This window comes from Hippopotamus amphibius, chromosome 1 (assembly GCF_030028045.1).
Source record: "Hippopotamus amphibius kiboko isolate mHipAmp2 chromosome 1, mHipAmp2.hap2, whole genome shotgun sequence".
Lineage (NCBI taxonomy): Eukaryota > Metazoa > Chordata > Mammalia > Artiodactyla > Hippopotamidae > Hippopotamus > Hippopotamus amphibius.
The window spans coordinates 14,107,249-14,134,296 of NC_080186.1; the positions used below are offsets into that span (position 1 = coordinate 14,107,249).

Genomic DNA, 27,048 nt, shown 5'->3' on the forward strand with positions numbered 1-27,048 from the left:
AGTAGCTGTGGCATGTGGGCTCAGTAGTTGTGGCACACAGGCTTAGTTGCTCTGCGGCATGTGGGATCTTCCGGGACCAGGGCTCGAACCTGTGTCGCCTGCATTGACAGGCAGATTCTTAACCTCTGCACCACCAGGGAAGCCCCCACCACTTCTTGACTGTACAGACTTGGGTACGTTTTTTAGCTCCCCCAACCCTCAATTTCCTGATCTGTAACATGGAACAGCCAATACCCGTATTTCATTGAACCTAAGACGACTTGATGCTGTCCCTTTCTTGATCTGATCAGAAGGCCTCAACAGGAGCTTTGCACACAGCTGGCATCGTTGCTACCAGAGCCGTGGCAAGGTACTATGGATGGTGAAATGCATTCCTGTTCTAGAAAGATGAAAATGCACATCATTCTGACAGCTGCGATCAGGAGTGAGCGGCGGTGCTGTCCACCCATAGTAGGGGCTCAGCGCTTAGTGGGTGCTTAATAATGGAAGGCTATGATCAGGTTTCCTTGTGAGCCTCTTGATAACCAGGGGCTGTTTTACAGAAGAGGAAACTGAGGTTTGTTCCTTTTTTCATTCGTTCTTTCCGCTTAAGGGACTTTGCTGCTTGGAGCGGGCCAGCGGGGCCTGAGCCGTCATGGCCGCAAGTCCCTAACGCGCTGTGATACGTGCCAGCTTGTCTGCCCAGGTACTAACGAGGCCTCCCTGCCACCACTCACTCCCTGCCATGGCCAATCTGCGTCCTCGTCTCCGGTAATTACCGAGGGGAAGCTCCCCCACCACGCCAGGGGGCCCGAGAGCCCAGGCCACCCTGTCCCCCTCCTCCTCTCCCAACCTGGGCCTGGCCAAAGTCAAGGACCCCCCCACCCCCACCCCCGCCCTCCCCCTCTCAGCCCTCCCGGCTCCCCCTCCTCCCCTCGGCTCAGCCAATTAGGCCCCTGACACCTGGAGCCGCTGACAAACTGTTTCTGTCACTTGCTCTCTGTCTTTCATTAGGGCCTCCGAGGAGGGGGAGCGGGAGGGGAGGGGGAGGAGATGGGATCTTTCATGCTTAGTAAGGCCAGATACATTAATTACAAAACGGCCATTTGCCGCGTGAAAGTGTGCTAATTAAATTTATGCAATCATTATCTTTAAATAGTCATATCTTTCCCGGCGATCGGCCCCTTCCCTCTCCAACCCCGCCGCCGCTCTGAGCAGAGTCGCGCTAATCCCCACCGCCATTATCACGCCATCGGAGATGGGCTCTGAATCCCACCGCACCCTATCAGCTCCAGCACCCGCCACGGGCCAGGAGCCCTTGGACCCATCCTGGCACAGACCCCTCCAGACGTGGGCCAACCCGGCATCCGCCTAGGGAGGGGCAAGCCAAAGTCAGCCCCTGCCCCACCAGTGTTTCTAGATGCTTCTAGATGTTTACAGATTTTTGGAAGTTGACATCTTGTAGACCAAACATTGGAAATGTATGTGTGTGTGTGCTGTGTGTTTCGTGTGTGTATGAGAAAGAGAGAGAGAGAGAGAGTCTTAGCTTCTTGGACAATGAGTGGGAAGTCGTTCTGTGCATTCCTCCCCACCCGCCCCCATCTTCTAGACAGCTTTAGCGAAGCCCACAGGGACCCCTAGGGAGAGGAGAGGGCTCTGAAACCCACTGAGTTGAGGGGAGGGGAGGCACCTTCCATTTATTTTCATCCACCCAGCTCTATGCCAGGCCCTGTGCTGGGGATAAACAGATAAGTAAATTCATTCATTCACTCATTCATGAATTCACTCAATAAATATTTGTTGGACACCTATTCTGTGACTGGCACAGGGGACAGGACAGCAAATGTGCCTCTAGCAGCAGGTGATGAAAACCGATGTCAAGGTCCGTCTGTGCCCAGGGCAGAAAGGGGGACTACGGTGGGGCTGAAAATTTTCTCTCGGTGAGGCCCTTTTTTAGCTTCGTCTCTCAGAGTGTCTGCCTCCACACACCTGGAGGCTCTTCCCACAGTTTTGGCTGAGTCCTAATTCTGCAGAAGTGACCCTCCCTGCTTTCCTCTCCTATCAAACAGAGCCTGATTCCTGAGTCTTTGGGTCCGGTCTGTTGAACGTAGAGGGAAGAGAGAAGCGGGTGGACTTTGGGGGTGGGGTGTTTCCTCTTGACCAGAGATGACAGTCAAGGGCTAGGTGTTTCCTGAGTGCCCTCTGAGCGTCTGAGGTCCCCAAGCCCCAGTGTGTGCCCTTGGTGAGATCAACTAAAGGGGCAGACTGGGCATGTGCCCTGACACGTGTGCTGTACCCACTAGCAACACTCGGACATGAGAGTCACAAACAGTACTCACACATGCACACACAGTACTCTCACATGATACTCACACGGACGCACGAGCACACATACAGCACTCCCACCTGCACACGTACCCCCATGTGTACACGCGTGCACGTACACAACACACACATGCTCACAGACTCACACACACACACAATTCAAATACACACACACACAATACTTTCACGCACACCTGCATGCGCACACACCCACACTAGTCTCACAGGTGCAACATCCCCCATGCGCTCCCGTGTAATACACACACACGGAGGTAAGAGCTACCTATGGTAAATGAAGACCACAGCCAGTGCAGGGCAGGAGTATTAGACTAAAAGTCAGGGCTCAAGGTTTCTTGTCCCAATGCTGCCACTCATCCCCTAGGTGATTCTGGGTGAGCCCCTCCTCATCCTCAGTTTCCTCATCTGAGAAATGGGGTAACGGCACTTCATAGAATGGTTCTGAGGCTTAAAGGGAGATGCTTTGGAAACTGTAAGGTGCTGTGCTCATGCAAGAGAATGGCCTTCATGGAAGACTGGGAGGGGACAAGCAAGAGGGGAACAGGAGTCAGGGGGCCGGGGTGAGGTCGGGGCGGGGGGGTGCTTGCCTGGGCACTAGCTCCCCTGGTGGGGGGGGGGCTGCTGTGTGAGAGGTGGCTGGTGGAGGAGGTGGCGGGCGAGGGCCATAAGCAGAGAGATGGAAGGCGAAGGAGGCGGGGACAGGGAGACCTGCAGGAAATCTTGTTTGGAAGCTCAAAGTCAGCACCCGAAGCCCATTACCGCTGTCCACAGGGGGCAGGGAGAGGGGAGGAGGCCCAGATCCTCTTAGCGGAGAATTGAGCGTGAGAGAGGGGGAGCGGCGGTGGGCGGCTGCCTGGGTGGGTGATTTCTCACTTGCACTAATCCCAGCATGGAGCTGGGACAGGCGGGGGGACGGGCGGGGGTGCATTTGTGTGATGTGTGTTTGGGTGTCCGTTGGGGGCTTTAGGGGGGTGGTGACCGTGGGCACGGAGGCTTGCATGAGTGAGCTGGCGATTACGGAGTTGAGAGGCGGCGGTGTGCGGCGTGTGTAGGTCTCTTTGCCTGTGTGCGTCTGTGAAGTGTGTGGATGGTGTGGGGGCAGGCAGTTGTTCACGTGTATCATTCTTTGTGTGTCCGTGTTGGCCTGTCTGTGTAATGCTGTGCTTATCCCGGTATGAGTGTCTGTGTGTATTCTATGTGCGTGCGTGTGATTTCATCCACATCGGTGTGGATGTGTAGTCACATTGTGCATGTAGCAATCATAGTGATGTTCTGAGAGCAGTGGTTCTCAAACTCGGCAGCCTACTGGAATCACTGGGGGAGTGAGCTTTTAAAAACCTGGATTCGCAGAACCTCGGACCAGCTAATCAGAATCTCTAAGGGGTAGGGTCCCGACAGCAACATTTTAAAAGACTGTCCAGGCGATTGCACTGGGCATCCAAGGTGGAGAAGCAGCATCTGAGCAGACGAACCTCAGGGGAGCCACCCTGTGCCTTCTCCCCGGCTCTTAGCCTGTCCCTATGGGGTTTATCAGGACACAGAGATGGGCTCTGGGCCCCAGACCCTGAGAGACCAGGGCAAGTCGTGAGCTGGGCTTCCCCAGGTCATTCCCAGCCTGGGACCGTCTGTGGTCCAAAGGGACATATTTCACGTAATGCAGATGGAAATTGCATTCCATTCCTCGCAAGCTGTGCCCTCACCTTCTCTCCCTGACAATGGGAAAGAGCTCCGCCCCCCCCACGCCCCTCCCAGCTCTTGTGGAATTCAGGGGGATGAGTTAATAAAAGGGTGGACCAGGCAGGGCGGCGGTCGAACCTGAGGCTTGGAGATAAAAGTGCTCAGTGTGCCAAGCCAGCCGGTCATTGTGGGGCCAGAGCAGAGCCTGGGGGCAAGAGGAATGGCCATTGTGAGCCCCGGGACTGGCTACACTGCCGCTAGTTGGCAGTGACACTCTGCCCGAGTGCAGGCCACTGCCCCTCTTTGAGCCTCGGTTTCCCCATCTCTGAAGATGTGCCCGTCTCCGAGGTGCCTCCCAGCTTTCATGTGTGTATTTAGGTGTGTTTATGTGCAGGTGTGTGCGTAGAAGGGCATCGATGAGTTTAAGCAAGGTGGGTGGGCATACATGAAGTTTATCATGACGGTTTATTGGAGTTCTGATGAAAAGCTCTTTGGCGATCTGGAGAAGAGGTGTTTTGAATTGTCTCACCTTCTGGGCTTCGGGTGTGTGTCCCTGTGGAGGTGCGATGTGGGCTGCTCTGTGCCGCGTTTGTGTTGTGCAGGTGTGTGAATTCTGGGCCTCGCTAGTTCTCGGCTGGAGACTTCACAGATTCGCCACTCTCTACAAATAAGCACATTCAGGGACCCTTGGGGACCAAGGCAAGCTGTGACAGGGCTCCCCCCCAGAGCATTCCCCAGAGGGGTTGTGACCTGTCCACATGACACACACCTTGCTTCCTTTCCAGAGTGCAGGTAGAGTGATGCGTTCAGAGAGCACCCAGTGGGTGCCAGGCCCCGTGGAGGAGAAGAGATGGAGAAGAGAGGGTCCCTGACAGGGAGGAGTTCCCTGGCTCTTCCCTCTCTCAAGCTACGTGCCATCTAATCCAGGTAGAAGGTGGGGGGAGAGGAAGAGGAGGGAGAGAGCTTGCATTTACTGAGAACAAGTAATGGGCCAGGCACTGCTTAAGCATTCTATGTGCATTTACTTATTTAATCCTTCCAATAACTCTACAGGCAGCGACAATTATTATCATTCCCATTATACAGGTGAGAAAACTGAGGCCCAGAAGGTTAAAGAAATTGCTCAGGGTCACAGCTAGTCAGCGGCAGAACATGGATGCTCATGCAGCTATCCTGGCCCCCAATGCGACAGGGAAGCCCCCTCAGAGCACTGGTTGGCCAAGTACTGTTGGCAAAACCGCTGTCCATCTGAGGCCTTGGGGTCCCCTTCTGGCATTGCAGAGCTGAGGCTCCCAACCTGCCACCTGGTCGCTGGTCCCATGGTCCTTGGCCTCATTCTAGCCCCAGTCTCATCTCCAGGTCCACTGTCCTGACCTCACCAGTCTCGGCCCCTGCCCCCTCTCTCCCCTCTGCATCCTGCCACGGCCCCCACTCACCCACCCCGAACCAGGCCACAGAGCCCCGATGATGGCGATCACCCCTTCTAATTGCAGCCTCGCTCCCAAAGCCACGCTCGGTTATCACAGAGGGTGCAGATCTCACAGCTCAGCCTCCTCGGTCCCAGGCCCTCGGGGCCAGCTCAGGAACGGAGGGAATTAATTACATTTTTCCCATCCCCTTCTTTTAAAGTAGGGGAGTGCCGGCACGTCCTGGGGGAGGGGGCGGTGAGCAGAGGATGTAGAAGGGGGGCTGGTGCTGGGCTCTCGCGGCCCCCACCCCCCAAAACCTACAAGCCTCTCCCCAGCGGCGGAAGGTGGTGGGGGGAGTGAGGCCGGCCCCTTATTGATTTAGTCTGGTGGAGGCTGGGACTGATTTAGAGCAGAGGGAGAGGAAGGGGCTGGGGGCGGGTGGGGGCCGCGGTGGGTGGGGGGGGAGAGGAAGGGATGGCTGTCACTCAGTCTGACGGACAGCCTGGAGATTTGCCTTCAGATAAAACCTTACAGATGTGGAGGTCGGTATTGATTTTGAGTTAGTAACGGTAAGGTACCAAGAAGTAATACATTAGTGAAAGCAAGGTCACCGGGAAAAAAGTAAAACCCACTGGGGGGAGGCCTTAGCATTCTTGAGGGGGGTGGATTACCGCATCAGACCAGGACTTCCTCAAGTTCAAAAGTTTGCAGACCCCAGACCTTGGCTGGGCCTCTAACTGTGGGCAAAGGCTTTCTGCTTCCGCAGGCAAAGAGGGACTCCCGGAGGTCCACGGGCCGGTTAGACGCCGGTAAGGCCCACGTGAGCCTGTGGGGCTCTGCGCAGTGGGGTTGCCAAGGCCCTCTCTCTTGTACTCTCCAGCACAGCTTGCTGTGGGGAAGGAAAACAGCTAGGGGTCAGGGAGACACGGGTTCAAATCCCAGCTCTGCCATGTATAGGCTGTGTGATCTCAGGCACTCCTTTTCATGTTCCTGTTCCCCGATTTCCCCATCTGCAGAATGGGGGTAATAGCCCATTTGCTGGAGAAGTCATTCAGTGCTCCCCTCTCCCACCTCTCTTTAGATAGGTCCAATCCCATCGGCTTGGAAGCGGTCATGCCTTGAGTCAGGGGTTGGATGCAAGGGGAGCCCTTTGGTCCCCAGGCCTCCACGTGCTCTGGAAGAGAGCAGACAGATGCTATATATCCCCCATTCACACCTGTCCCAGATGTGGCTTTGATTTGATGTTCCAGGGCAAATCCCATTGAACAAATCCCATTACAGGGAAAGCTCCCTGGGCCTGAGCAGATTCTGAGCTGTCTACTAATGGCCCAGGGTCCAAACCCCTCTGAGACACTGGGCACCTCACAAGCCCCTTCTAACAAAGTATCCCAGGAAGGCTTGCAGCTCCCAAGATCTTCACTCTTACCGTTGACTTTCTTGCTATGTCTCAAGCCTGCTAGGCATGTTCTGACCTCAGGGCCTTTGCACTTGCTGGCCCTTCTGCCTGGAAAACTCTGCTCTGTCTTCCCTTGGCTGGTTCTTTTTTTTTTTTTTTTTTAACCTCTCCCTTGAGATATTTTTTTAAATTTATTTATTATTTATTTTATTTTTATTTATTGGCTGCATTGTGTTGTCATTGCTGCGTGCGGGCTTTCTGTAGTTGTGAAGAGCGGGGGCTACTCTTCATTGCAGTGCACAGGCTTCTTATTGCAGTGGCTTCTCTTGTTGTGGAGCACGGGTTCTAGGTGCACAGGCTTCAGTAGTTGTGGCACACAGGCTCAATAGTTGTGGCTCGCGGGCTCTAGAGTGCAGGCTCAGTAGTTGCAGTGCACAGGCTTAGTTGCTTCTTGGCATGTGGGACCTCCCCAGACCAGCACTTGAACCCGTGTGCTCTGCATTGGCAGGCAGATTCTTAACCACTGTGCCACCAGGGAAGCCTCCTTGGCTGGTTCTTTTTGGTCTTGCTGAATCTCACCTCTCTGGGCAGGTCTTGCCTGACTGTTCCACATGTTCCCTTCATCTTTCATCTGCAGAACTTATCTGTATCAGAAATTATATTATTTATTTGTTCATTTGTTTCTTGCCAGCCTCCTTCATCTGACTAGCAGCTCAGGAGGGCGTGGAGCTGCTGCTGTTCATTACTGTATCTCAGTGCCTGGCTCAGTGTCTGGCACATATTAGGTGCTCAATAAATATTTGTTAAGTGAATATGCATGAATTCAAGAGGATTTTCTGAGCTTATAATATGTAGTAGGTACAATGTAGGCACTAGAGCTGCAATGATGGATGAAACACAGTTCCATCCTGCCCTCAGAGAGCTCACAGCCCAGCCCTATCTCTAGCTTGGCACACAGTACCACTCTGTGAAATGTTTGATGAATGAATAAGTGAAGGAAGGGAGGGAGGGAGGAAGGAAGAAAGGTAGGAAGGAAGGAAGGAAGGAAGGAAGGAAGGAAGGAAGGAAGGAAGGAGGGAAGGAAGGAAGGAAGGAAGTCTTCAGGAAACACTATATGGTTTGGGGTAGCTGAGACATAAAGTGCAAGGTAGGAAGGGCTGGGAGGAGTTGGAATGGGCAGGTAGAGGTCCAATCACAAGAAGCCTTTGCCCTGTTCATCTGGGAGATACTGAGGCGCCGTGGATAATTCTTGAGCGATGTGGTCAGATTTGGTGGCAGTTGTCTGTAGGTCTGTCTTGCAGGATGAGTAGTCAGTCTTTGCACAGCTCCCAGCCCGTCCCCCAAACACCCTCCTCTTCTCCCTAACTCCCCACCCCCATTTCTCCCCTTTCTGGGCATGACGTCTTGGTGATGTACAAGAGAGAAGGATTAAACTGGGGTCTCACCAGAGCTTACAAACCCTCACGAGTCTCCCCACCCCCACAGTGATCCTTTTGAAGGTAGGGAAATGGGACCTGTGTGTTTTCCCTGAGCCTCTAAGTTTATTCCTGGGGCCCAGGCCTCCTTGAAGGGAAGAGCAGGGTTAGTGTGTATATGGGGTAGGGAATGGGATGATGGTGATTTTCTTGATTTAGCTGGAAAGTGAGGTCTAGACTGGGAAGCTGACAGGCAACCTGGAAGAGAATCGGGTCTCCTAACGCCAGTGCAGTGTTAGATGCCTGACAATGTCCGATTTGGGCGGGGGGCGCTGAGTCCCCCACCAGCCCCACCAACCACACATACCTAGGAGATTCCTCAGGCCCAGAACCCCATCTCAGCAATCAGAGAGCAACAGACCCAGCTCAACAGGGTCAGACATCCTCACCGCCCCCCAGTGCTTCACGGGGTCCCTCTAACCAGCACCCCAGCACCCCGGTGTGGACTCTGCTATAATAGAGGCCTCAGAAGTGTATCCAACAAAGAGTGAGTTTGGAAGACCTCAGCTCCCTAAACCAGCGCTGCTTCCCAAAGTAGCACAGGCATCTCCTCCTAAATCCATCCCCGTGTCTCTTTGCCACCTCACTGGGTTGACACCCCGTGAACTCCCACCTAAATCCCACCAGCTGTGGTGGAGACAAAGTCCAACCCCAGCAGGGCCGGTGCCCTTGACTTTGGCTCTGGGAGGGGGTGGGGAATGAAAGGACGGAGGAGGAGTAACCCCCAGGGCTGAGGGGAGCATGCTGGGTGCACTGCGGGAAGAGTCAAGGGGAGACTGCTCATGGCATTCTGGAGGAGCCAGGCTCTCCACGATACCCCTCCACACCCCCACCCACAGCTGCCCAGGGAACAAACATCTGGAGTGAGAACCTCTACCATGGTTAAAACCCATCCTTGAGAGTCAGACTTGCAATTATCAGGCAAGAGGGGTCAAGCTAATGGGATGCTGGACTGCTCCCTGGTAGACCTGCTGTGAGATCTGGGGAAGCCACAGTCCTTCATGTGCCTTGGTTTCTCCATCTGAGAAATGGGCATCATGGCTCCACCCCACACATCTCTGCAGGGCTCTGCTTTGGGAGAATACAAGTTCATTGCTAAGAGAAGGGAAATGTAAGGAGAAGGGGAAAAGAAGGATTAGAGGATCTGGGGCCTCTGATGCCTGAGCACTTCCCATTCAGAGCCCGGCTCAACCTCCCAGCCACACTCTTGACTATGGAGGTGGTCACGGGATGAAGGGACCCCTGGCAGCTGCACGGCTAGTAAGTGGAGGAGCTCCATGTCTGCCCCTGGCCTGAGGAGTCCACATGCATGCCCTCCACCCCGGCCACACCTCATGAGGGGGACGGGTCAAAAATAGGAAGGCGAAAACTTTCACAAGGTGTCCAGTCGGCAGAAAGACCATTGCTCCAATGCCCGAAGCCTGCTTTCTCCCCAGGGAGTAGGTGGGGACATTCAAGAGCACATCGTGTGCCCAGCATGGATTACGGTGTGGACCTTCAGCTCTGTGCTGAGCAAATTATCAGCAAGGCTGACCCCCCTGGCCCTGGGGCCTCCCCCCATAAGGGGTGCCATTACCAGGAGGTCATAAGGGTCCTGGGCCCTGCAGGTCAGGTCCACAAGGGCTGCCTGTCTCTCCCCCTCCCCCTCCCCTCCCCCTGGATTGACCAGGACCCCCCCCCCACCTGCCTGCACCGCCTTTCCCACTCTCTCTCCAATAGCTGGACCACCAGGCTGCCTGGGTGCCCTCCTCTGGGCTCCCACAGCCCCCTCGGCTGCCTCTGTCATGCCCCCCATCACTCCACATCTTGATGGGCTGTTGCTAGTTGCCAACCCCCCAGACCCAGACACTCCCTCTGCGGAGATCAGGGACCATGTCTCTTGGTCCTCTGAAGTCCCAGGGCCCGACCTGAGGCCTGGAGCCATGGTACATCAATGTACATTTGTTGAATGAATAAATAAATAAACACACTAATGAACCAACACCAGGTTCTTTAAGCTGAGTTTCTAGAGACAAGCTTCACCCTGTCTGTCAGCTGGGGTTGCCAGCACTGATGGGTGGTAGGTTCCTGTTTGTTAAACTAGGCTAAGCAGGAATGGGGTGATGGTCCCAGACATCTGGGAGCTGCCAGAATCAATGCTGTTTGAAAGCATTGGCCATGGAGGGGTGGAAGCTCAAAGTTAAGAGCATAGTAGGCCCAGCACAGGATGGGGGTTGAAGCTGGACAGATCCAGCGTCTTTAACCTTTGTGTTGGAAGATGGGGGCGTCCCAGTCTGATGGGGGAGACACAGGTCCTAGGGGAGCTCCCAGTCTGATGGGGGAGACACGGGTCCCAGGGGAGCTCCCTGTCTGATGAGAAAGACGTAATTAGCTTGTTCATTCATTCATTCATTCGTTCATGCACGTACGCATTCATCCATTCAGCAGACAGGCACAAGGTGCCCGTCAGAGCCAGGCCAAGGAATAGAGAGGGAAACTAGGCCTGCCCTGCCCCCTCCCTGGAAAGCTCTCAGCGGAGGGAGGCTCCATGGGCCAGGGCTTCACCAGAGACACCACTAACCATCTCACCCACAAAGGCAAGCAAGCCAGGTAGATGGAGGATCTCAAAGCTGCAGAGACCCCAAGGGAGTGACTCCAGCAAAGGCCTGTCCAAGGCCAGCCTGGCATCTGCCCTGCTCACACGTGCGTCTGCAAGGTCCTTGCTCCGAGCCCCCACGCCTGCCGTGGGGCCGGCACTGACGGTCTCTCCCCCGCAGGTGATGAGCATTCTGAGCAACCCCAGTGCGGTGCCGCCGCAGCCTCAGGCCGACTTCTCCATCTCTCCTCTGCACGGCGGCCTGGACTCCGCCACCTCCATCTCGGCCAGCTGCAGCCAGCGGGCTGACTCCATCAAGCCGGGAGACAGCCTGCCCACCTCCCAGTCCTACTGCCCGCCCACCTACAGCACCACCGGCTACAGCGTGGACCCCGTGGCTGGCTACCAGTACGGCCAGTATGGCCAGAGTGAGTGCCTGGCGCCCTGGGCGTCCCCCTCCCTCTCCCTGCCCCGCCCCCTCCAAGGACCTCCCGCTTATTTGCAGAGAACTGCAAGGTGGTGTTGCAGGGTGGGGTGGGGGTGCCCATTTCACAAGTGAGGAAATTGAGGTCCAGGAAGGCAGAAGCGTTGTCCTAAGATGCTGCTGCGCCAGACCGCTGCACTCACCACTAAATGTTGTCTTAGAGCTGCGCTGTCCCATAGGAACTTAATACGAGCCACCGGTGTCATTTGAAATTTCCCAGTAGCCACATTTTTTAAGCGGATTGATTTTTACTAACATTTTTAATGTAATCCAGTATATCCAAAAGATGATCATTTCAATATGTAATCCATATAAAATTAGTAAGAAGATTTTTTTACTTTCTTTTTTCATACTCTACCTTTGAAATCCAGCCCATTTTCATTCCGATACTAAGTTTTCTTTGGAAATACTTGATCTGCCTTTAAGTTTCATCAAATTTACAACCGAGGAAGTAGATTTACACACCCAAGTTGTTCCAAATATCCTGAAACTTTCCCAACCCCTAAATTAAAGTGAATTTCAGTTTTTAAATTTAAGCTGGATAAAATGAGATCAAAAGGTAACATTCGGTTCGCGGGTTGCACCAGGCACATTTCAAGGGCTCGAGAGCCACACGTGGCTGGCGGCGGCTGAGTCCAGCAACGCCTCGTGAGAGAGCCTGCGTCTTTCCGCCCCCTCTCCGCCCCCACTATGGGGCAAAGCTCTATCTTGAGCTCTCTCCCCCCCCCCATCCTCAGCTTTGGTTTCCCCAAACTGTGAGCTGGTCTCAGGTGCCCACCCCAGCCGCCACACCCTTGGCACCTGGTCTGGGGGCAGAGACGGCGGACCCTCAGGCCAAAGGCTGCAAAAGGCGGGCCTGGCCGCAGCCTCCCGCTGCCAGATGGATGGGGTAGCAGCAGGGCCGGTCAAGACGGCCCAGGGAGCCGAGGTCCATGGGCTGCCCTTCCTGCCCCGCCCCCTGGCAAAGGCGTCACCTGCTGGTGTCAAACTAATCAGGAGGGCGTGTGTCGAGAGAGTGCGACCTCCCAGCCCCAGGGCCTTCTCTGCCCCCACCGCAGCCTCGGCCCGGCCCCACTGACCTCTGCTTCCTGACCCCACAGCCACCCACCCCTCCTCACACAGCCTTGGCCTCCACGGCTAAATGAGGGCCAGCTGTGCCAGCCTCCACTTCCCAGCTGTGTTCATGGCCCCTTCCCTGTGTGTGTGCGCTCACATACGTGTATCTGGGTGAGTGTGAATACACGTGTCATGGATACATTACAGAGAGTGTGTGTGTGTGTGTGTGTGTGTGTGTGTATGTGTGTGTGTTTCGGCATACCCATGCTAGTGCACACATCTTGTGTCTAGGTGAATATGTATATACGCACACATGTGAATGTGTGAGCGGCCCATGTGGGTATATGTGTATATGACAGTTGACACGTGTGTGAGTATAAAGGAGCATATTGTGTACACGTGGTTGCATGTGGGTTTGTATGTGAACACACCTGCCCACATTTGGTCACGTGAGTGTACGTGGCTACAATACATACGCACGTGGGTTGAAATATGCATTCAGGTGTATACAGGTGGCTTGGTGTCTATGTAGGTGCCTGTGTGTTTGACCTGCGTCACTCTGTGGAATGTATTATAAATATGTGGGCATGGAGGTGTGTGTGTGAGCGTACAAATACGTATGGCTGTTTGTACACGTGTATAAGTTGTGTTCAGCATGTACATACACTGGAGTGTGTGAGTGATAGTATTTGGGGGTACATGTGTCTACAGGGTGTACATACGGGTGCGGGTATGCTTGAGTGTGTGCGTGGGTATGGCTGTGTGTACTGGTGTCCAGTTGTGCATCTGGGTGTGAACACATGATGCTGTCCGTGTGTGTAACTGCGTCTGTGTGAATGTGTGTACATGGGGTCACAGGACACGTGTGCGCGTGTATATCTGAGAGCAGGGTGCACATGTGCACGGGAGTGTTTCCAGAGGGGCCAGGGTGACCCCCTGCCCCAGCCCGTGTTCCCGGGCACCGCGCGGGACACACATGCTCTTGATAAAGAGCTTAGGGCAGCTCCAGCGGTGGCTGCCCAGCCGGGGGCAGGCGTTAGTCACACCCGGAGCCCCGAGCCCCACTGCAGGGGCGCCTGCCCAACTCGGAAATAGAATTAACCCCAAAGTCAGCACGGGGGCCGTGAGGGAGCGGGGATCAAAAGGCAAAGGGCCCAGGAGGCGAGAAAGAAGTTTTGTTCCCCTTTGCTGGGGAAAAGCTGGTCAGAGAGTTCCTTTCCCCCCACCCCTTATCCCCCTCACTCTCTTCCTTCCTCCCCCGGACTCCTCCTCCTCCCACTCACTCCCCCTCTAACTCCACCCTTCCCCCTCCACCCCACTCCTCCAGGGGTTGCTCAGGGTTCCTCCTGGGTCACTTTCTCTGGCCCTCCCCGCTCAGACCCCATCCCCCTCCACCCACCCCACAGAGGCTCCGGGGTTGGGCTGGGAGGGGCCTGAGGGAGAGTCTGCCCCTCTGCCACCACAGTGTGGGCAAGTCACCCGCCTCTCTGAGCCTCAGTTTTGCCATCTGTGAAATGGGGGCCCGGGGATTAGACTGAGTCATCTTGATGTTTTCCCCTGGTAACATCCCCCTCAGCTGTGACATCCTGGGACAGCCCAGGGACACACACTGACCACCACCACATGTTCATAGGCAGCCAAATTCACCTGTGACTGGGCTCCCACAGTCCGTGTGTGAGAGCCTCATGTTCCAAGCCACCTGGCATCTTCCCACATCTGTCCCGTGCACGGGGTTAGCCCACAGGGCACTGGGCGAGATGCGTGTTTCTCATTTCATGTAATCCTCAAAAATCCCACAGTATTTGCCCTCAGATTACAGCTGCAAAAGCTAAGGCTGAGAGGCTAGGAGCTTTCCCCAAGTCACACAGAAAGCAAACGATGGACTCCAGGTCTCCTGAATTCAAACCCAGTTCTCTTTGGGCCAAACCGCAAACTTGTGTAAGATGCTGGGTGAGGATGCCCACCTAGACCCACCTGGGTGTGGTTTCATGTTCATAACTTCACATGAACCTGTGCACGGACAGAGATTTATTTCTCTGTGAGTATGCACTAATGTGTGTCTATGCACGGCTTCAAGGTAGAACTATACAAACGGTATGTGTATAAAGAAAGGAGAAATGACCGTTTCTTGTGCATCTACTATGGGCCTGGCAATCCATCCTCACGGCCACCCTGTACAGGGTACAGGGTTCTTCCCACTGGGCAGATGAGGAAATGGGATCCCAGAGAGGTTGGCTGCCTGAGATCACCCAGTGGTACGTATCGACGTGTACACGGCCACACCTCTAGCCACAGAGAGCATCACTTTCAGGTGTGCCTGGAGTCACATGGGCCAAACTCTTAAGCAGCAGAGTCCACCTCCTCTCCCCGGGCCTCCCGTCTTCCCGGGGATACCTTCACACCTTCCTTTCCTGCCCCCTCCATCGTCCATCCATCTGTCTGTCTCTCCCCATCCGTAAAGGGGGTGGGGTGGGGGTGGGGGCAGGGATGGGGCACACGGCAGATTAATATGGCCCTGGTGTTCCCAGAGGCCAGGGCCGTGCTAATGATGGCGCTGATAGAACGCAGAAGTGTGAAAAGAATTTTAATAGATCTGACAAGTCTAATAAGAATTTGTGTCTAGAAGGGTCCTCCTCTGGGGCCGTGGGCTGACGAGACGCTGACGGCTGAGATTTGTTTACCGGTTGGCATCGCTGCCACCTCTCCTGCCAACTCCCGATTAATCTAATTTGAGACGTTTAGAGCCCAGGCTCGGGTGTGAGGCAGAGGAGGGGACGTGCAGAGAGACAGAGGGACAGGAAGGGCCGTTGACAGAGGCTGTAATGAGAAATGTCACAGCCCTGCCCTCGCTGCACCCTAGCTTGACCCCAGGGAGAGGCAGGCTCTGCGGGATGGCGGGTGCCCTTGAAGTTGGCTGGGTCATCAGTGAAGTTTGGCGTCTTGGTGTTTCCTTGCTCACCTTGACAACATGGCCCTACTGTGCGAGGGCCATGGCTGGTGACAGGGAGAGGCTAAAGGAGAAGAGACAGAGTGACCAGAGGTGCAAGGAGGACAAATTCAGCCTCCTCCAGCTCACGTGCTGTGTGTGTTGCCTTTGGGCCAGCCATCTTTCTGAGCCTCAGTTTGCATGTTTGTAAAATGGGAGCAACCGTACCTAAAGTATGGGGCTGTAGAAAGAATTAGATGAGATTTTGCCTACGTAGCACCTAGAGGTTCCCATCATTGTTATTTCAAAGACAGACCTTTCTGCCACTCCTGCAGGAAAAGCTGTGCCCTTAGGCAAGTCCTGGAGTAGAAAATGGGGCTAATGCAGGCTTTGAGGTGGAGAGTGTCCTGTACACACTGAAGTGCTGTGCACAGACCAGGGGTGATGCTATAGCATCACTGGTGGGAGTGCTTAGCAGCTGGCATCAGATTGCCTGCGTTTGAATTATGGCTCCACAATTTAGGAGCCCTGGGATCTTTCAAGTTATGCAGTCTCTCAGGGCAGGGCCTCGATTTTGTCATCTGTAAAATGGGAATGATAATAATAATACCAGCCTCACAGAGCTGTTGTGAGAATTAAATGAGATGATGCACATAAAGTGCTTAGAACAGGACTGGCAGAGAGCCAGCTCTGGGGAAACGTTAGCTCCCCCTCCTCCCCTTCCTGTTATCACTCTGACAGTGAGACCTCCTCATGGGCAGGACCTGGAGCCCAGGTAAAACTGGCTCCACGTAGCAGAGATGGTGTGGCCACAGCTGCTGGGTCCCCCTGAGGCCAGAGATGGGAGATTTTCCCACCCTCAGCCAGAGTAAGGGGCAGACCCAAGGCAGGGCAAGGCTAGCCACCACCATTCTGTCCCACCAGCTGGGAGCCAAGAGGCTGAGTAACCGCAGAGGTAGCACCCAGGGGACCCAGTGCAGGCCCTAGAGCCTGGGAAGCTGAGGGGCAGAGTCCAGACACTCCAGAAAGACCCCAGGACATTTGCACATCCTTTAGGAATCTAGGGGGCCATGCCCTGAGCCCTCTGTGCCCGGCATCTTAAAGCACATTATCTCATTTGACCCTCATAACAGCCCTTGAGGAGGCTGGAATTTGTTCTCCTCATTTTACAAACAAGGAAACAGGGCTGGAGAAGCAAAGTGATTTGCCCAAAGCCACATAAGCAGGAGGTAGTTGGGCCTCTGAATTGTCCCATTCACTGTTTCTTTCCTTCTTGCCCCCATCAAAGGGCACGTCTGGTTACTAAGCCCCAATCCTAGGAGCCCACATCTATCCAACTCACTCTGCACACCAGGCACAGTGCTAACTACCCACTTTATATACAGTTTCTCATTTAATCACAATAACCCTTCAACTTAGGTGCTGTTATCTTCCAAGGAAACTTAGGCTTGGAAAGGTGAGATGGTATGCCCCATATCACACTCTGAGAGTTGACAGGAGCAGAGTCTGCATCTAGGTCATTGGAGCCCCTAGGCAATCTGGCCTCCTGGAATGCAATTATTTTTTAGAATTTTTTTTTTTTTTAGCCATGCTGCCTGGCATGTGGGAGGTCTTAGTTTCCTGACTAGGGATTAAACCTGCCCCCCCTGCAGTGGAAGCGCGAAGTCTTAACCACTGGACCACCAGGGACGTCCCACTAGAGCTCAGTTATTGATACAGCCCATCCAGCCATGCCCATCACCTCCCGGCTCCACCCACCTGCCCTAGACAGGAGCCCCCAGTTTTGGGGAGGCATGTGGAGTATTACAGGGCCCCTCAGTGGGCAAGTGACAGCGAGGGTGTTTCCTAGTGTAGCCGCCTCTCCATCTTCCTCTCGCCTCTGGATCCGAGGGGTCCCAGGGGGTTGGATGGACCACAGCCACAGATTCTGGCTTGGGAAGCAGCATCTCTGTGCCTTTCGAGAGGCCTTGGTCACTTGCCAGTCAGATCGTTCGGTCAGGGATGATTTCTGCTGCAGCCCCAGGAGGGCACAATTAGGACAGTCAAGACAGAACGTTCGCAGACATACCAGCACACGTGCCCACACCCCGACTCATCGACCTGGCTTAGGTAGAACTCACCTGTGCACAGCTACCTGTGCATGCACAGGTGTTCCCACTGTTCTACTCATGCAGGTTCACACCACTCACCCACATCCGTGCACAAGTATATGTGCAAGTGTTGTGTATGCCTAATACTACATCATGGAGATTCTTGTTTCCATGGTTCACACACACATGAGTACACACCCTCAGACTCTCCTCCTTTCCTCTGGGAGACCAGAACTGACGAGGCTGAAGGTCTCAGCTCCCTGCCCTACAGGCTCCTGGCTCTTCCTTCTGCGTGGACCCCTCAGCTCCCCGCCAAAAGCTCCTCTGGTTTTTGAGTAAGAGGTCTTGCTTTGCCTCATCCGTGAGCTGGGCGTAGGGTCCAGAAAAGGCAGAAGGACCTTGCCCTCATTACTATCTAGACACCATGGGACTCACTGTATGTCCCCCAGAACAGGGATAGGTAGAGACGTGTTGGAAAGAGGGACTCATTCTTCACTAAACAGTGTGATACCTTCTGTACGTCCCTACAGAACCCATGAGAGAGTAAATAATGTGTCAAGCAAATATTTGCTGAATGATTGGCGAGGAAGTGACAGAGAGTCATAAAGAGATGGATGGATGGATGAACAATTGGATAGACAAAGAGTGGTTGAACAAATTGATGAAAGGATAAATGGATGGATGATGGATAGATGGATAAATATATGGTTGGATGGATGGATGGAATGGAAGGGATGCATGGAAGAAGAGGTGGATGGATGGAGGGAGGGATGGTTGGAATGGAAGGGATGGATGGATGGAAGAAGAGATGGTAGATGGACAGAAGGATGGATGGATAAATTGATGAATGAATAAATGGATGGATGGGTGGATGGATGGATGGATATGAGGCAGATTGAATAACAGGCAAAAATAACCTCAATTTCTAGGAGTTTCTCTTTTTTTTTTCCAGCTGCTGTTGATTACCTGGCCAAAAACGTGAGCCTCTCCACACAGCGTCGCATGAAGCTTGGGGAGCACTCGGCTGTGCTGGGACTCCTGCCTGTGGAAACTGGCCAGGCCTACTAGAGCCCCTGGGGCGACTTGCCCCAGCCCAAGTCCCAGCCTAACCCTTACTGATCCCTGAGCCTCCCAGCCTCAGTCCCTTCACTGCCCTGGGGTCCCAGGAGGCCAGGAAAGGAGCCCATCCCCTTCTCATGGCCAGCCCTCTGGAGGTGAACAGCCCACCCACCATTCGCCTGTATTTAGGGACCTGGAGTGACCCCCTTTGAGTCTGTCCCTTCACTCTCCCCGCAGGAGAGTCTCTGGTCAACCTGCTGTCTTCCCCCAGCCAAATCCTGTCATGGTTCACCCTAAATACAGCACCTTGGGCAACCAAAGGAAGATGGTGTCCAGGATGAGGTTCTGGAGCCCTGTAGACCCAACTCCAGTGGGTCCCCTGACCAGAGGAGGAGGTGGAGCTCACAGGGCCTCTCTCTGCTGGGAGTGCTGGGAGCTGGCCCTCCCAAGTGGGTCTCTGGCTCAGGGCCGGAACCACAGCCCATTCCTCCTCTGGACACTGGAACTTAAGCAGAGGAGGGATCCTAACCTTGAGGTGTTCCCAGGGAATCACCCAGGAATTCTTAGGACTTCAGGACCCTGTCCACATATCTCTGCTGGCTGAAGGGGAGACTCTAGCCCAGGCAGGGGGACTGGGATGACCAGGAAGAGGCTTAACCAAGGGGCAGGGCCATGTGGGTGGGGCTTGTTGGCAGTGGGCAGGCCCAGGGTACCAGGACCCAAGCCAGGCATCCGGTAGCAGCTTTGGGCTCTTAGACTGAAGCCCCAGTTCCAACCATTCCCACCACATGTAGGGCCTGGGGAGCCCATAGACCCTCCAGTTTTCTCACTCACTGAATCAGATGGCAGGGGGAGGGGATCAAGCCTTGAGGACATGTGAGTGAAAAGGCAGGCTCAGAAGGGTGTTTCATAACTGGGGTCCCTCTGCTTGTGGGCGGCAAACCTTTGTTGCCAAAGGCTTTGACTCTATGCCTTCAGGTCCATACCCTGTGGAGCTTCGATTTCTCACAAAGCCTCCTTTGGAGACCCAGGCCTCTCTCCTGCATGCCCTACCCTCTAGGAATGGGGCCTCCATCTGTCCAGAAGCCCCTTTAAGCTGATGGGGGTATAGAGAGCTTCCCTTGGAGCTCCGGAGGCGGGTTCTTGGATCATTAGGGGCTGCTTGCCCCACAGACAAGACCACCGATTCCCCTTGGCATTTGGGGTTGGGGGCATGTCCCTGTCCCACCCAGAGTGGCATCTTTCAGTGTTGACACATTCTCAGCCGAGGTGCCTCTGTCTTCTGATCCAGCACGGCTGGGCACAGAGGTGTGGCTAAACTTTGAGCCACCACCCCTGGGCAGAGGGGGACACCAAAGGTTCTGGAGAAGAGGGCAAAGTCGCCTTCCTTGGCCGCTCCTGTGGCTCTCCCCAGCTCCCCTCTCTTTACAAGTTGAGACCTTTGGGGAATGGTTCAAGCCCCTGACTACAGCCTCGCTTGGAACTTTTCACCACCTTCACCTGTTGATCAAAATTATATTTACCTTCTCCATCGCCATCGTTATAATCTACAGTTGGATCACCTGTGTCAAGTGCTGCTGGGTCAAAGGCACTTGACATGGGAGACACAGTACTGAATCCACGAAGACCGGACCAAATTGCTTGACCCCACCTGGGCACCGGAGGCCACCTCTTCGCTCAACCCATGCCTCTTGCCCTCAGCCAACAAGACATTCCCAGAGGGAAGGGCTGCTGCTTTGAGAATCAACCTGAGTTCCTCTCTACTGGGGAGCTGGGTTGGCAAGATACTAGGACACTTTCCTGCATGGACATCACTGCTGTGACAAATGCTCACCTGCTTCTGTTCTTCAGATTCAGTCATCTCAAGCCTGTCCTGGACCCTGACCAAGGTGGTTTGTATCTCTGCTTTCAAGGAACCTATTATTAATTGGGGACGAACGGACTCTTTGGTAGCAGCGGATGCCCAGAGGTGTATGGCCCATCAAGTTCAGCCAAGGTTTCAACGGAAGCATCCACGGCAAGAGACTTTGGGTTCTTCAAGCTCTGGACGAAAAGGAAGGGTGTGTTGTCTGTTGGTGATCTGGTCCATGATTTTGTAGCTATCATAGCCAGGAAGCAGCTCTTCCTTGAGATCAACCACAATCTTCATCCACATTCCTTGAATGGTCAATCTTTCCCCTTGGAGGCCTGTCTCAGAAATCCTCTGATCTCCTTACACCCTAGGTTACTCAGGAGCAGGGATCTCAGGCAGGTGACATCAAAACCACCCAACCCCACCCCCAGGAAGTGACATTCCAGTGCTGGGACCAGTGCCAAATATCTGCCCCCAGTGGCGAAATGGGGACAAACCAAATGATTTCTCATTACGCCATCTTCTCTGGAGTTCTCCCAGGCCACCATCATGGTAGAAAATGCATCTTATTCCCCCAGGGGCTCCACCCTCCTCAGAAAGAGACCCTGACCCTAACAGGTTTTCCTAAAACTCAGTGTGCTAATGTGTCTAGCCAACTCGGTCTATAAAATCTAGTCTTGTGTTAACAGCTTGCAGCTTCACCAGAAAGATGATATGGGATGAAAGTTACAAGGCCTCAAACTCTTGAGCGTTGACCACAGGCTGAGGAAGAAGGCCTGAATCCCGGTGGCTAGGCCGGCCCGGAAACAATCCCCATCCATCCCTATAAATAGAGTCCATAGCAAAATAAAAGATATTTCCTCCAACTTATCACAAGTAGCTGTTGGTCCTACCTATGGGGGCCCTCTTCTGAACGCATTGTACATTAGTTGGAAACGTGGTGATGTGCTGTTCGTTTATAGGAAGTTGACTTTTATAAATATATATATATACTAAAAAAGGAAAGAAAACCCCCACAGTGTGTGTCGTGCTAGTGCCAGGGACCATCTGTAGGGATATATCTGCATATCGTGTGTTTCAAATTATACATTCCGGGCTCTGTTGGGTTCTTTCATTTTTATTGCTTTGTTTTTCATTTGGTATTTCTCTCTTGCTATAAAAAAAAAAAAAGAAGAAGAAGCAGTGATGTGTAAGAACCAAGCTATGCTTTTATACTCTTATGTTTTCCTTGATTTACATTTGCCATTCTTTTGCCAGAGGAACATGAAGGAGAAGAGAGATAGGGGAATGAGAGAGCAGGAGAGAAGAATCAAGAGAGAGATTTGCCCAGAAGAAAAATGAGAAGGTCAGATTTCCAATCTGACGATGGCTTGAGAACATGGTGTGTCCCAGACCTTGATCATGCCACCAAATTCCTATGCTGTTTGAGGTGGAGCGGGTGAAAAATTCTGAGATTTGGATCCTGGGACTTGGGAAACTCCATGATGGCCCAAAAAAGACATGCTCTGGGGCCTCTGTCAGGCTGATATTCTCCTCTAGCTCCCGAATGTGCCCTTCACTCTTGGATGCTTTTTGAGGTCGACAGATCTTCTCCTCTCTCCTCCTGCAGAGGAACCAAACCAAGGCCAAATGGGGGTCCTCCAGCCGCTGTCTTGAAATGCTCAGAGACATCTATGTATCGAATGCTTTCTCTGCCAAATCTAACGAGGCCAATCCCCTAACTGGGAACTATCTGCATAGCACTCTAGATCATTCCTTCTTCCTAGTAACTGCAACTTGGTTGCTTCCGTGTTTGACTCACAGCCATTTTCTTCCGCGTGGGAGTGAGTGTGCGTGCATGAGAGTGTGAGTGGGGTGTCCACGAGGGCGTGTGTGCGCAAAGGCGTGTGTTTAAATATAATCGCACCATAATTTATTCAGCTATATGGAGTAGTAGACTAGAAAGAGAAACTGGCATTTGCTTTAACTACCTGCTTGTAAGCGCTTCCTCTGTAACTCAGGCGTAACTGTTACATATACATTAAAAAGAAATTAAAAGCATCTCCAAGATTCTGTGTACTCAGTTGATCTCCAAGGCGCGGCTGCCCTTAAAAGGGACTCAGGGGCAGTCAGTAAGACCTTTGACCTAATTTAGAGGATGGGGGTGGGGTAGGAACTGCATTTCTCTTGTGGCCCACCATGTCCCCCTGTGCTAAGCAGGTGCTGGGCACATAGCGAAAGCCTCATCAATAATTGATCAATAGATGCCTTTCTAAAGCATCTCTCTGGGGAAACCTCGCTCCTATCCGCCAGGACAAATTTTCCTGCCACTGAACTTAGAACCCTCTGTGGCCATCTCCCAGTATGTAGAATTTGGAAGGTGAGAGAGAGCTCAGAAGCTTTCCTGTTGCCCTAGAAGCAGATCCTGATATGGAGATTCTTGGGCAGGCAAATTATTGAGGGAGAGTGCTCAAGAGAAATCCATAAGGGAGTGAAGGAAGCAAGATAGGGCAGGGGGAGGAGCTGGCAAAGGGAGTCTAGCCCCAACCTTATACTGCAGCGAGGTCTGGAGTGTGAATCGTTGCATGGAGTTAGGCTCACCTTAAGACCAGAGGACTTTTGTTGCACGGTTCAATCATTCATTGGCTGCTGGCTGTCCCTGGGGCTGCGGACGGGCGGGTAAAGGGCTTATGTGGCCAAGTAGCTCGGTTAAATTGGCTCTTATGGGCTGAGGGCAGTTCTCCAGAGAAAGGTGCAGACGTGAGCCCTTAGCAGCAACATTCACATCAGTTAGGGGGCGGGTGTGCTGGCCCAGTAAAAGGGGTTCTGGGCAAGGACCAGCACCGTCTACTCCACATGTGTTCCCCTGGCTCTACACCAGGGCATCCATGCCATTTGAGGGTGCTGGTTTACGTGGATGATCTGAACAGGGAAGAGGCGAGATGGAGGAGTTTGGGGGAGAAAGTGTACATGAAGGATTGGTAAGGTGCACAGGAGGGAAGGACCTGAGTCCATCCAATCCAATCAAGTTCTCTTCCCAAGTTCAGACCAATCAGAAGGCTGCCAAACATCCTTTCCCACATAGAATCCCTGCAGTGTGATGAGCTCTGTACCAGCCCCCTATGGAATCCAGGCAGCTTATGTCAGGATCAGGGCTCCCAACCGTATTTCACCCCAGGTCTGTCTTTCTACCTACCCACCACCCCAACCAAGCAATTGTCATTCAGTAAAACAGGAAGATATGGGGGAGAGTCAAGAACTACTCAAGTTCTACTGTGAGCTCTGTGTATGACTCACTGTGGGTCCTGAGATGATTTTTTCCCCTTCTCAGACCTTATTTCTGTGTATTTATAAAAAGCAGGCTAGATGACATCCAAGATCTTCCAGGTTACCATGACAATAAACTGAGCCAAAGCTTGGTCTTAAAGCAGCCCAGAGAGTGCCCAGTGGCTCAGAGCTGTCCATCGCCCATGCTGTGGAGGAAACACAAAGTGCTAGGTGCTGAGAGTAGGATGCCAAGTTGCTCCAGACACAGACCTGCCCTTGGGAGCCCCCAGAGAGTTCTCCGACCCTCTCTTAGGGAGCTTTCCTAAGGATCCCACTCAACAACCTTTGTTAATAACCCCAAGGAAAGCTGAGAAACATAGTCCCCTGCCCAGGCACACTACTATCCAGAATAAAACCAGGTTTCTGTACCTAAGGGAAAAGGGAAGAATGGATATCAACTAGACAAGTGTATCAGTCAGCTACCACCACAGCAATGCTGCATAACATAGCCATCTCTGTTCCTGGTCTCATTTGTCAGGCACACCTTATGGTGGATGAGTTCCACAGCCTTTTCTTGAGAAAATTTTACTGTGAAGGAAAAAGCCTCCTGAGACAGGACATAAATGGAGCCATCAAGATGGGGAAGGAAACACAGAACAGAGACTGGGGCTTCTGAGTATAATCCTATCTGTTACAAAGTTAAGTCTAGAATGTCAAGTCCTCCTGAGAATACAGCTTCTAGAACTCCATCCCATCCACTCCCCAGGCTGTCACTGACTTTCTCTGAACAGAGAATCACTCCTGCTCCTGATCATGTAAACAGCTGTGGCAGGGAGCAGAGACTCACTTCCCACAGGCACCAGGGAGAGTGCGTTCAGCGCTCCAGTCACCTCCACTCTTTCCCCTGGGATGAATCAAGTGTGCTTTCTCAGGTAAAACCCCACCCGTGGTCCTGGGTGCCTTCTGTGTGACTGTAGGTAAGCCACTTCCTGTCATCCTTCAAATGGAGATAAAGTCTGTCCCAGTATATCAGGCTGGAAGGCAGTAATCAACCCCAAATCTCGGTGCCTTAAAAACACCAAAGGTTTACTTTTTTTCTTGCTCATATTCATGCACAAGACTCATCAGAGTCAGCCTGACAGAGAATGGGCATTATCTTGTGTTACTGGTCACTGGTATCAGAAGGAAAGAGAGGTGGTGAATCATGCACTGCCTCCCTAAATCTTCCACCGAAGTGACACATAACACTTCCACTCATTCCACAACAACAAAAGCCAGTCCTATGGCCACAATGAACTTGAAAGGGAGCAGGGAAGCATAATTGACCCTGTGCTGGGAGGTGGGAGGCAGAACTATTGGAAACAACCCTCAGGACCACCACACCAACCTGCAGCACAGGGTTTACACTAGCATCAAATGAGGCTAAAGATGAAAAAATGACAGCAAACATTTCCTTAAGAGCCAGAAATGTGCTCTTCTCCAGGTGGTAGGGAGGAGCAGGGAGTAGCACTGAAAGAACAGACATAGACTGTCACTTCTCTGCGGGAATGAGAACAGCATCTGTGAAGTGTCTGTGATGGGCCCAGGCACACAATTTTTGTCATATCATCAGCATAACAACCTTGTGAGGTGGAGATATTACCCTTAATGTTTGGGGAGGAAACCAAGGGTCAGAAAGTTAAGGTCACTTGCCCAAACTCACACAGCTGGTTAGTGAAAGAGACAGAACTCTTTAAAAGAAGGCTTCCATTTTATGTTTCTAAATTAATTTAAAATTAAAGTGCTGGAGGGATGGAACCAGGGTCTCGTCTGAGAGTGGATGCCCAGGGTCTCTACCCTATAGAAACCAGGGAGGGCTGCTTTCCACAGTCTAGCTCAAACAGAGAATCCATTCAAGGTCAGAGAGCCCTGCAGGTCGGCCCCTCATCTCATGATAAGGCATTCCCCAGGCAACCCCCAGGTATCAGCAGTGCAGTGGCCCCTCCCAGAATTCATATCACATTCATCCTCTGAAGATAGGGGCATGTTGGCTATGAGCTTCAGAGAAAGAGAAGACACTAATATTTGTGGAGACTACTATGTGCCAGGTGGTCCTCATTCATTGTTTAGTTAACCCTCCCAACATCCAGATGAGGTAGGCATTGTGGGTCCCACTATTCAGATGAGGAAATGGATCCACAGAAGTGAAGTAACTGGCTCAAGGCCCCCCAGCCAGGAGGGGGAGGAGTGGAGATTCAAACCCAGACCTCACTGGTCCCGATGCCCTGTCCATCATAGAAAGCTGCCTCCCCAAAATGGAAATATGAACTAGGAGGGCAATGCTTCTTGGGGAAAAAAAAAAGTGTATCAGTCAGCCATCACCACAATAATGCTGCATAATAAGCTGCCTCAAAATTCAGCGGCTCACAACAAGTATTCATTCTTTCCTTCACAGGTTGATAGGTTGACCATGGTTTGGTAAATTTAGGCTTGGATCGTGTGGTAGCTAGAACTCTCTGATGTCCACCAAGACTCCTGTCCCTTGGTGTACATGCCCTATATAATCCCCTGCCCTTGAATGTGAGTGGGATCTGTGAAGATGGTGAGATGGTCACTATCTTGACATGGTTATGTTATCTGGCAAAGGTGATGGGATAGTCGCTCGTGTGATTACATTACATAAAACTCCACCACAGCAGACTGGAGTGAGGTTCTCCTGCTACATTTAAAGAAGTGAGCTGCTGTGTTATGAGAGGGCCATTGCTAGGATGTGAAGTCACCCTTTAGGAGCTGACAGCCAGCAAGAAAGAGGGGACTTCAGTGTTACATAAGAAAGCAAATTCTGCCAACACCCTGAATGGGTTTGGAAACAGATTCTCCTCCATCAAGCCTTCAGATGAGCTCACAGCCCCTGCCTTGATTTCAACCTGGTGAGATCCTAAACAGCGGACCTAGCTATGCTGTGCCCAGACCTCTCATCTACAGAAACTGTGAGATAATAAATGAGTTGTCTTAAGCCACTAAGTTTGTAGTAATTTTTTATGCAGCAATAGAAAAATAACACAGATGGACAGTTGGGCTTCAAGCTCTTAGTCTGGCAATAATTGTTTTGGGAGGCCCATGAATAAAGTAGATACTTGCCCATGATTACATATCACCAGAGTTCTAAGGGCATTGGTGAGGGGGGTGGGATTCCATTTCAAGCCATACTGCAAGTTTCTTTCTTATCAGATCTACTAACAACCCATTGGCCAAGCAAGTTCCATGGGCAAGCCCAAAGTCAAGGGCTGGGGAAGTCCATTCCACACATCTTGAGACACGAAAAGGATATGGATGTCAAATTCTATCACAGGGGAGTTAAGAACTGGGACCCATTATACAAGAAATTTAGCCAAAAAAATTATGTCTTGTTCTACCTCTTCCGCTTCCATGGGTACACAGGTGACCAATAAGCAGTTGCCTCTATGATGAATTTGAAGTCCATGAAGCCCTCTTCCCCAGC

The 27,048-nt window shown here is 52.6% G+C and overlaps 1 protein-coding gene across 2 annotated transcripts in view; it reads left to right on the forward strand.

The window, feature by feature from the left end:
- PAX7 (paired box 7) overlaps window positions 1-18,630 on the forward strand; it is a 99,153-nt gene extending 80,523 nt beyond the window's left edge. For both annotated transcript variants that reach the window (XM_057746725.1, XM_057746734.1), the window contains exons 8-9: window positions 11,036-11,282; window positions 18,363-18,630. In XM_057746725.1, the coding sequence (XP_057602708.1) occupies window positions 11,036-11,282; window positions 18,363-18,478 (363 nt within the window). In that variant the 3' untranslated portion in view covers window positions 18,479-18,630. The remainder of the gene's footprint in view (window positions 1-11,035; window positions 11,283-18,362) is intronic.
- Window positions 18,631-27,048: the final 8,418 nt, after the last annotated feature.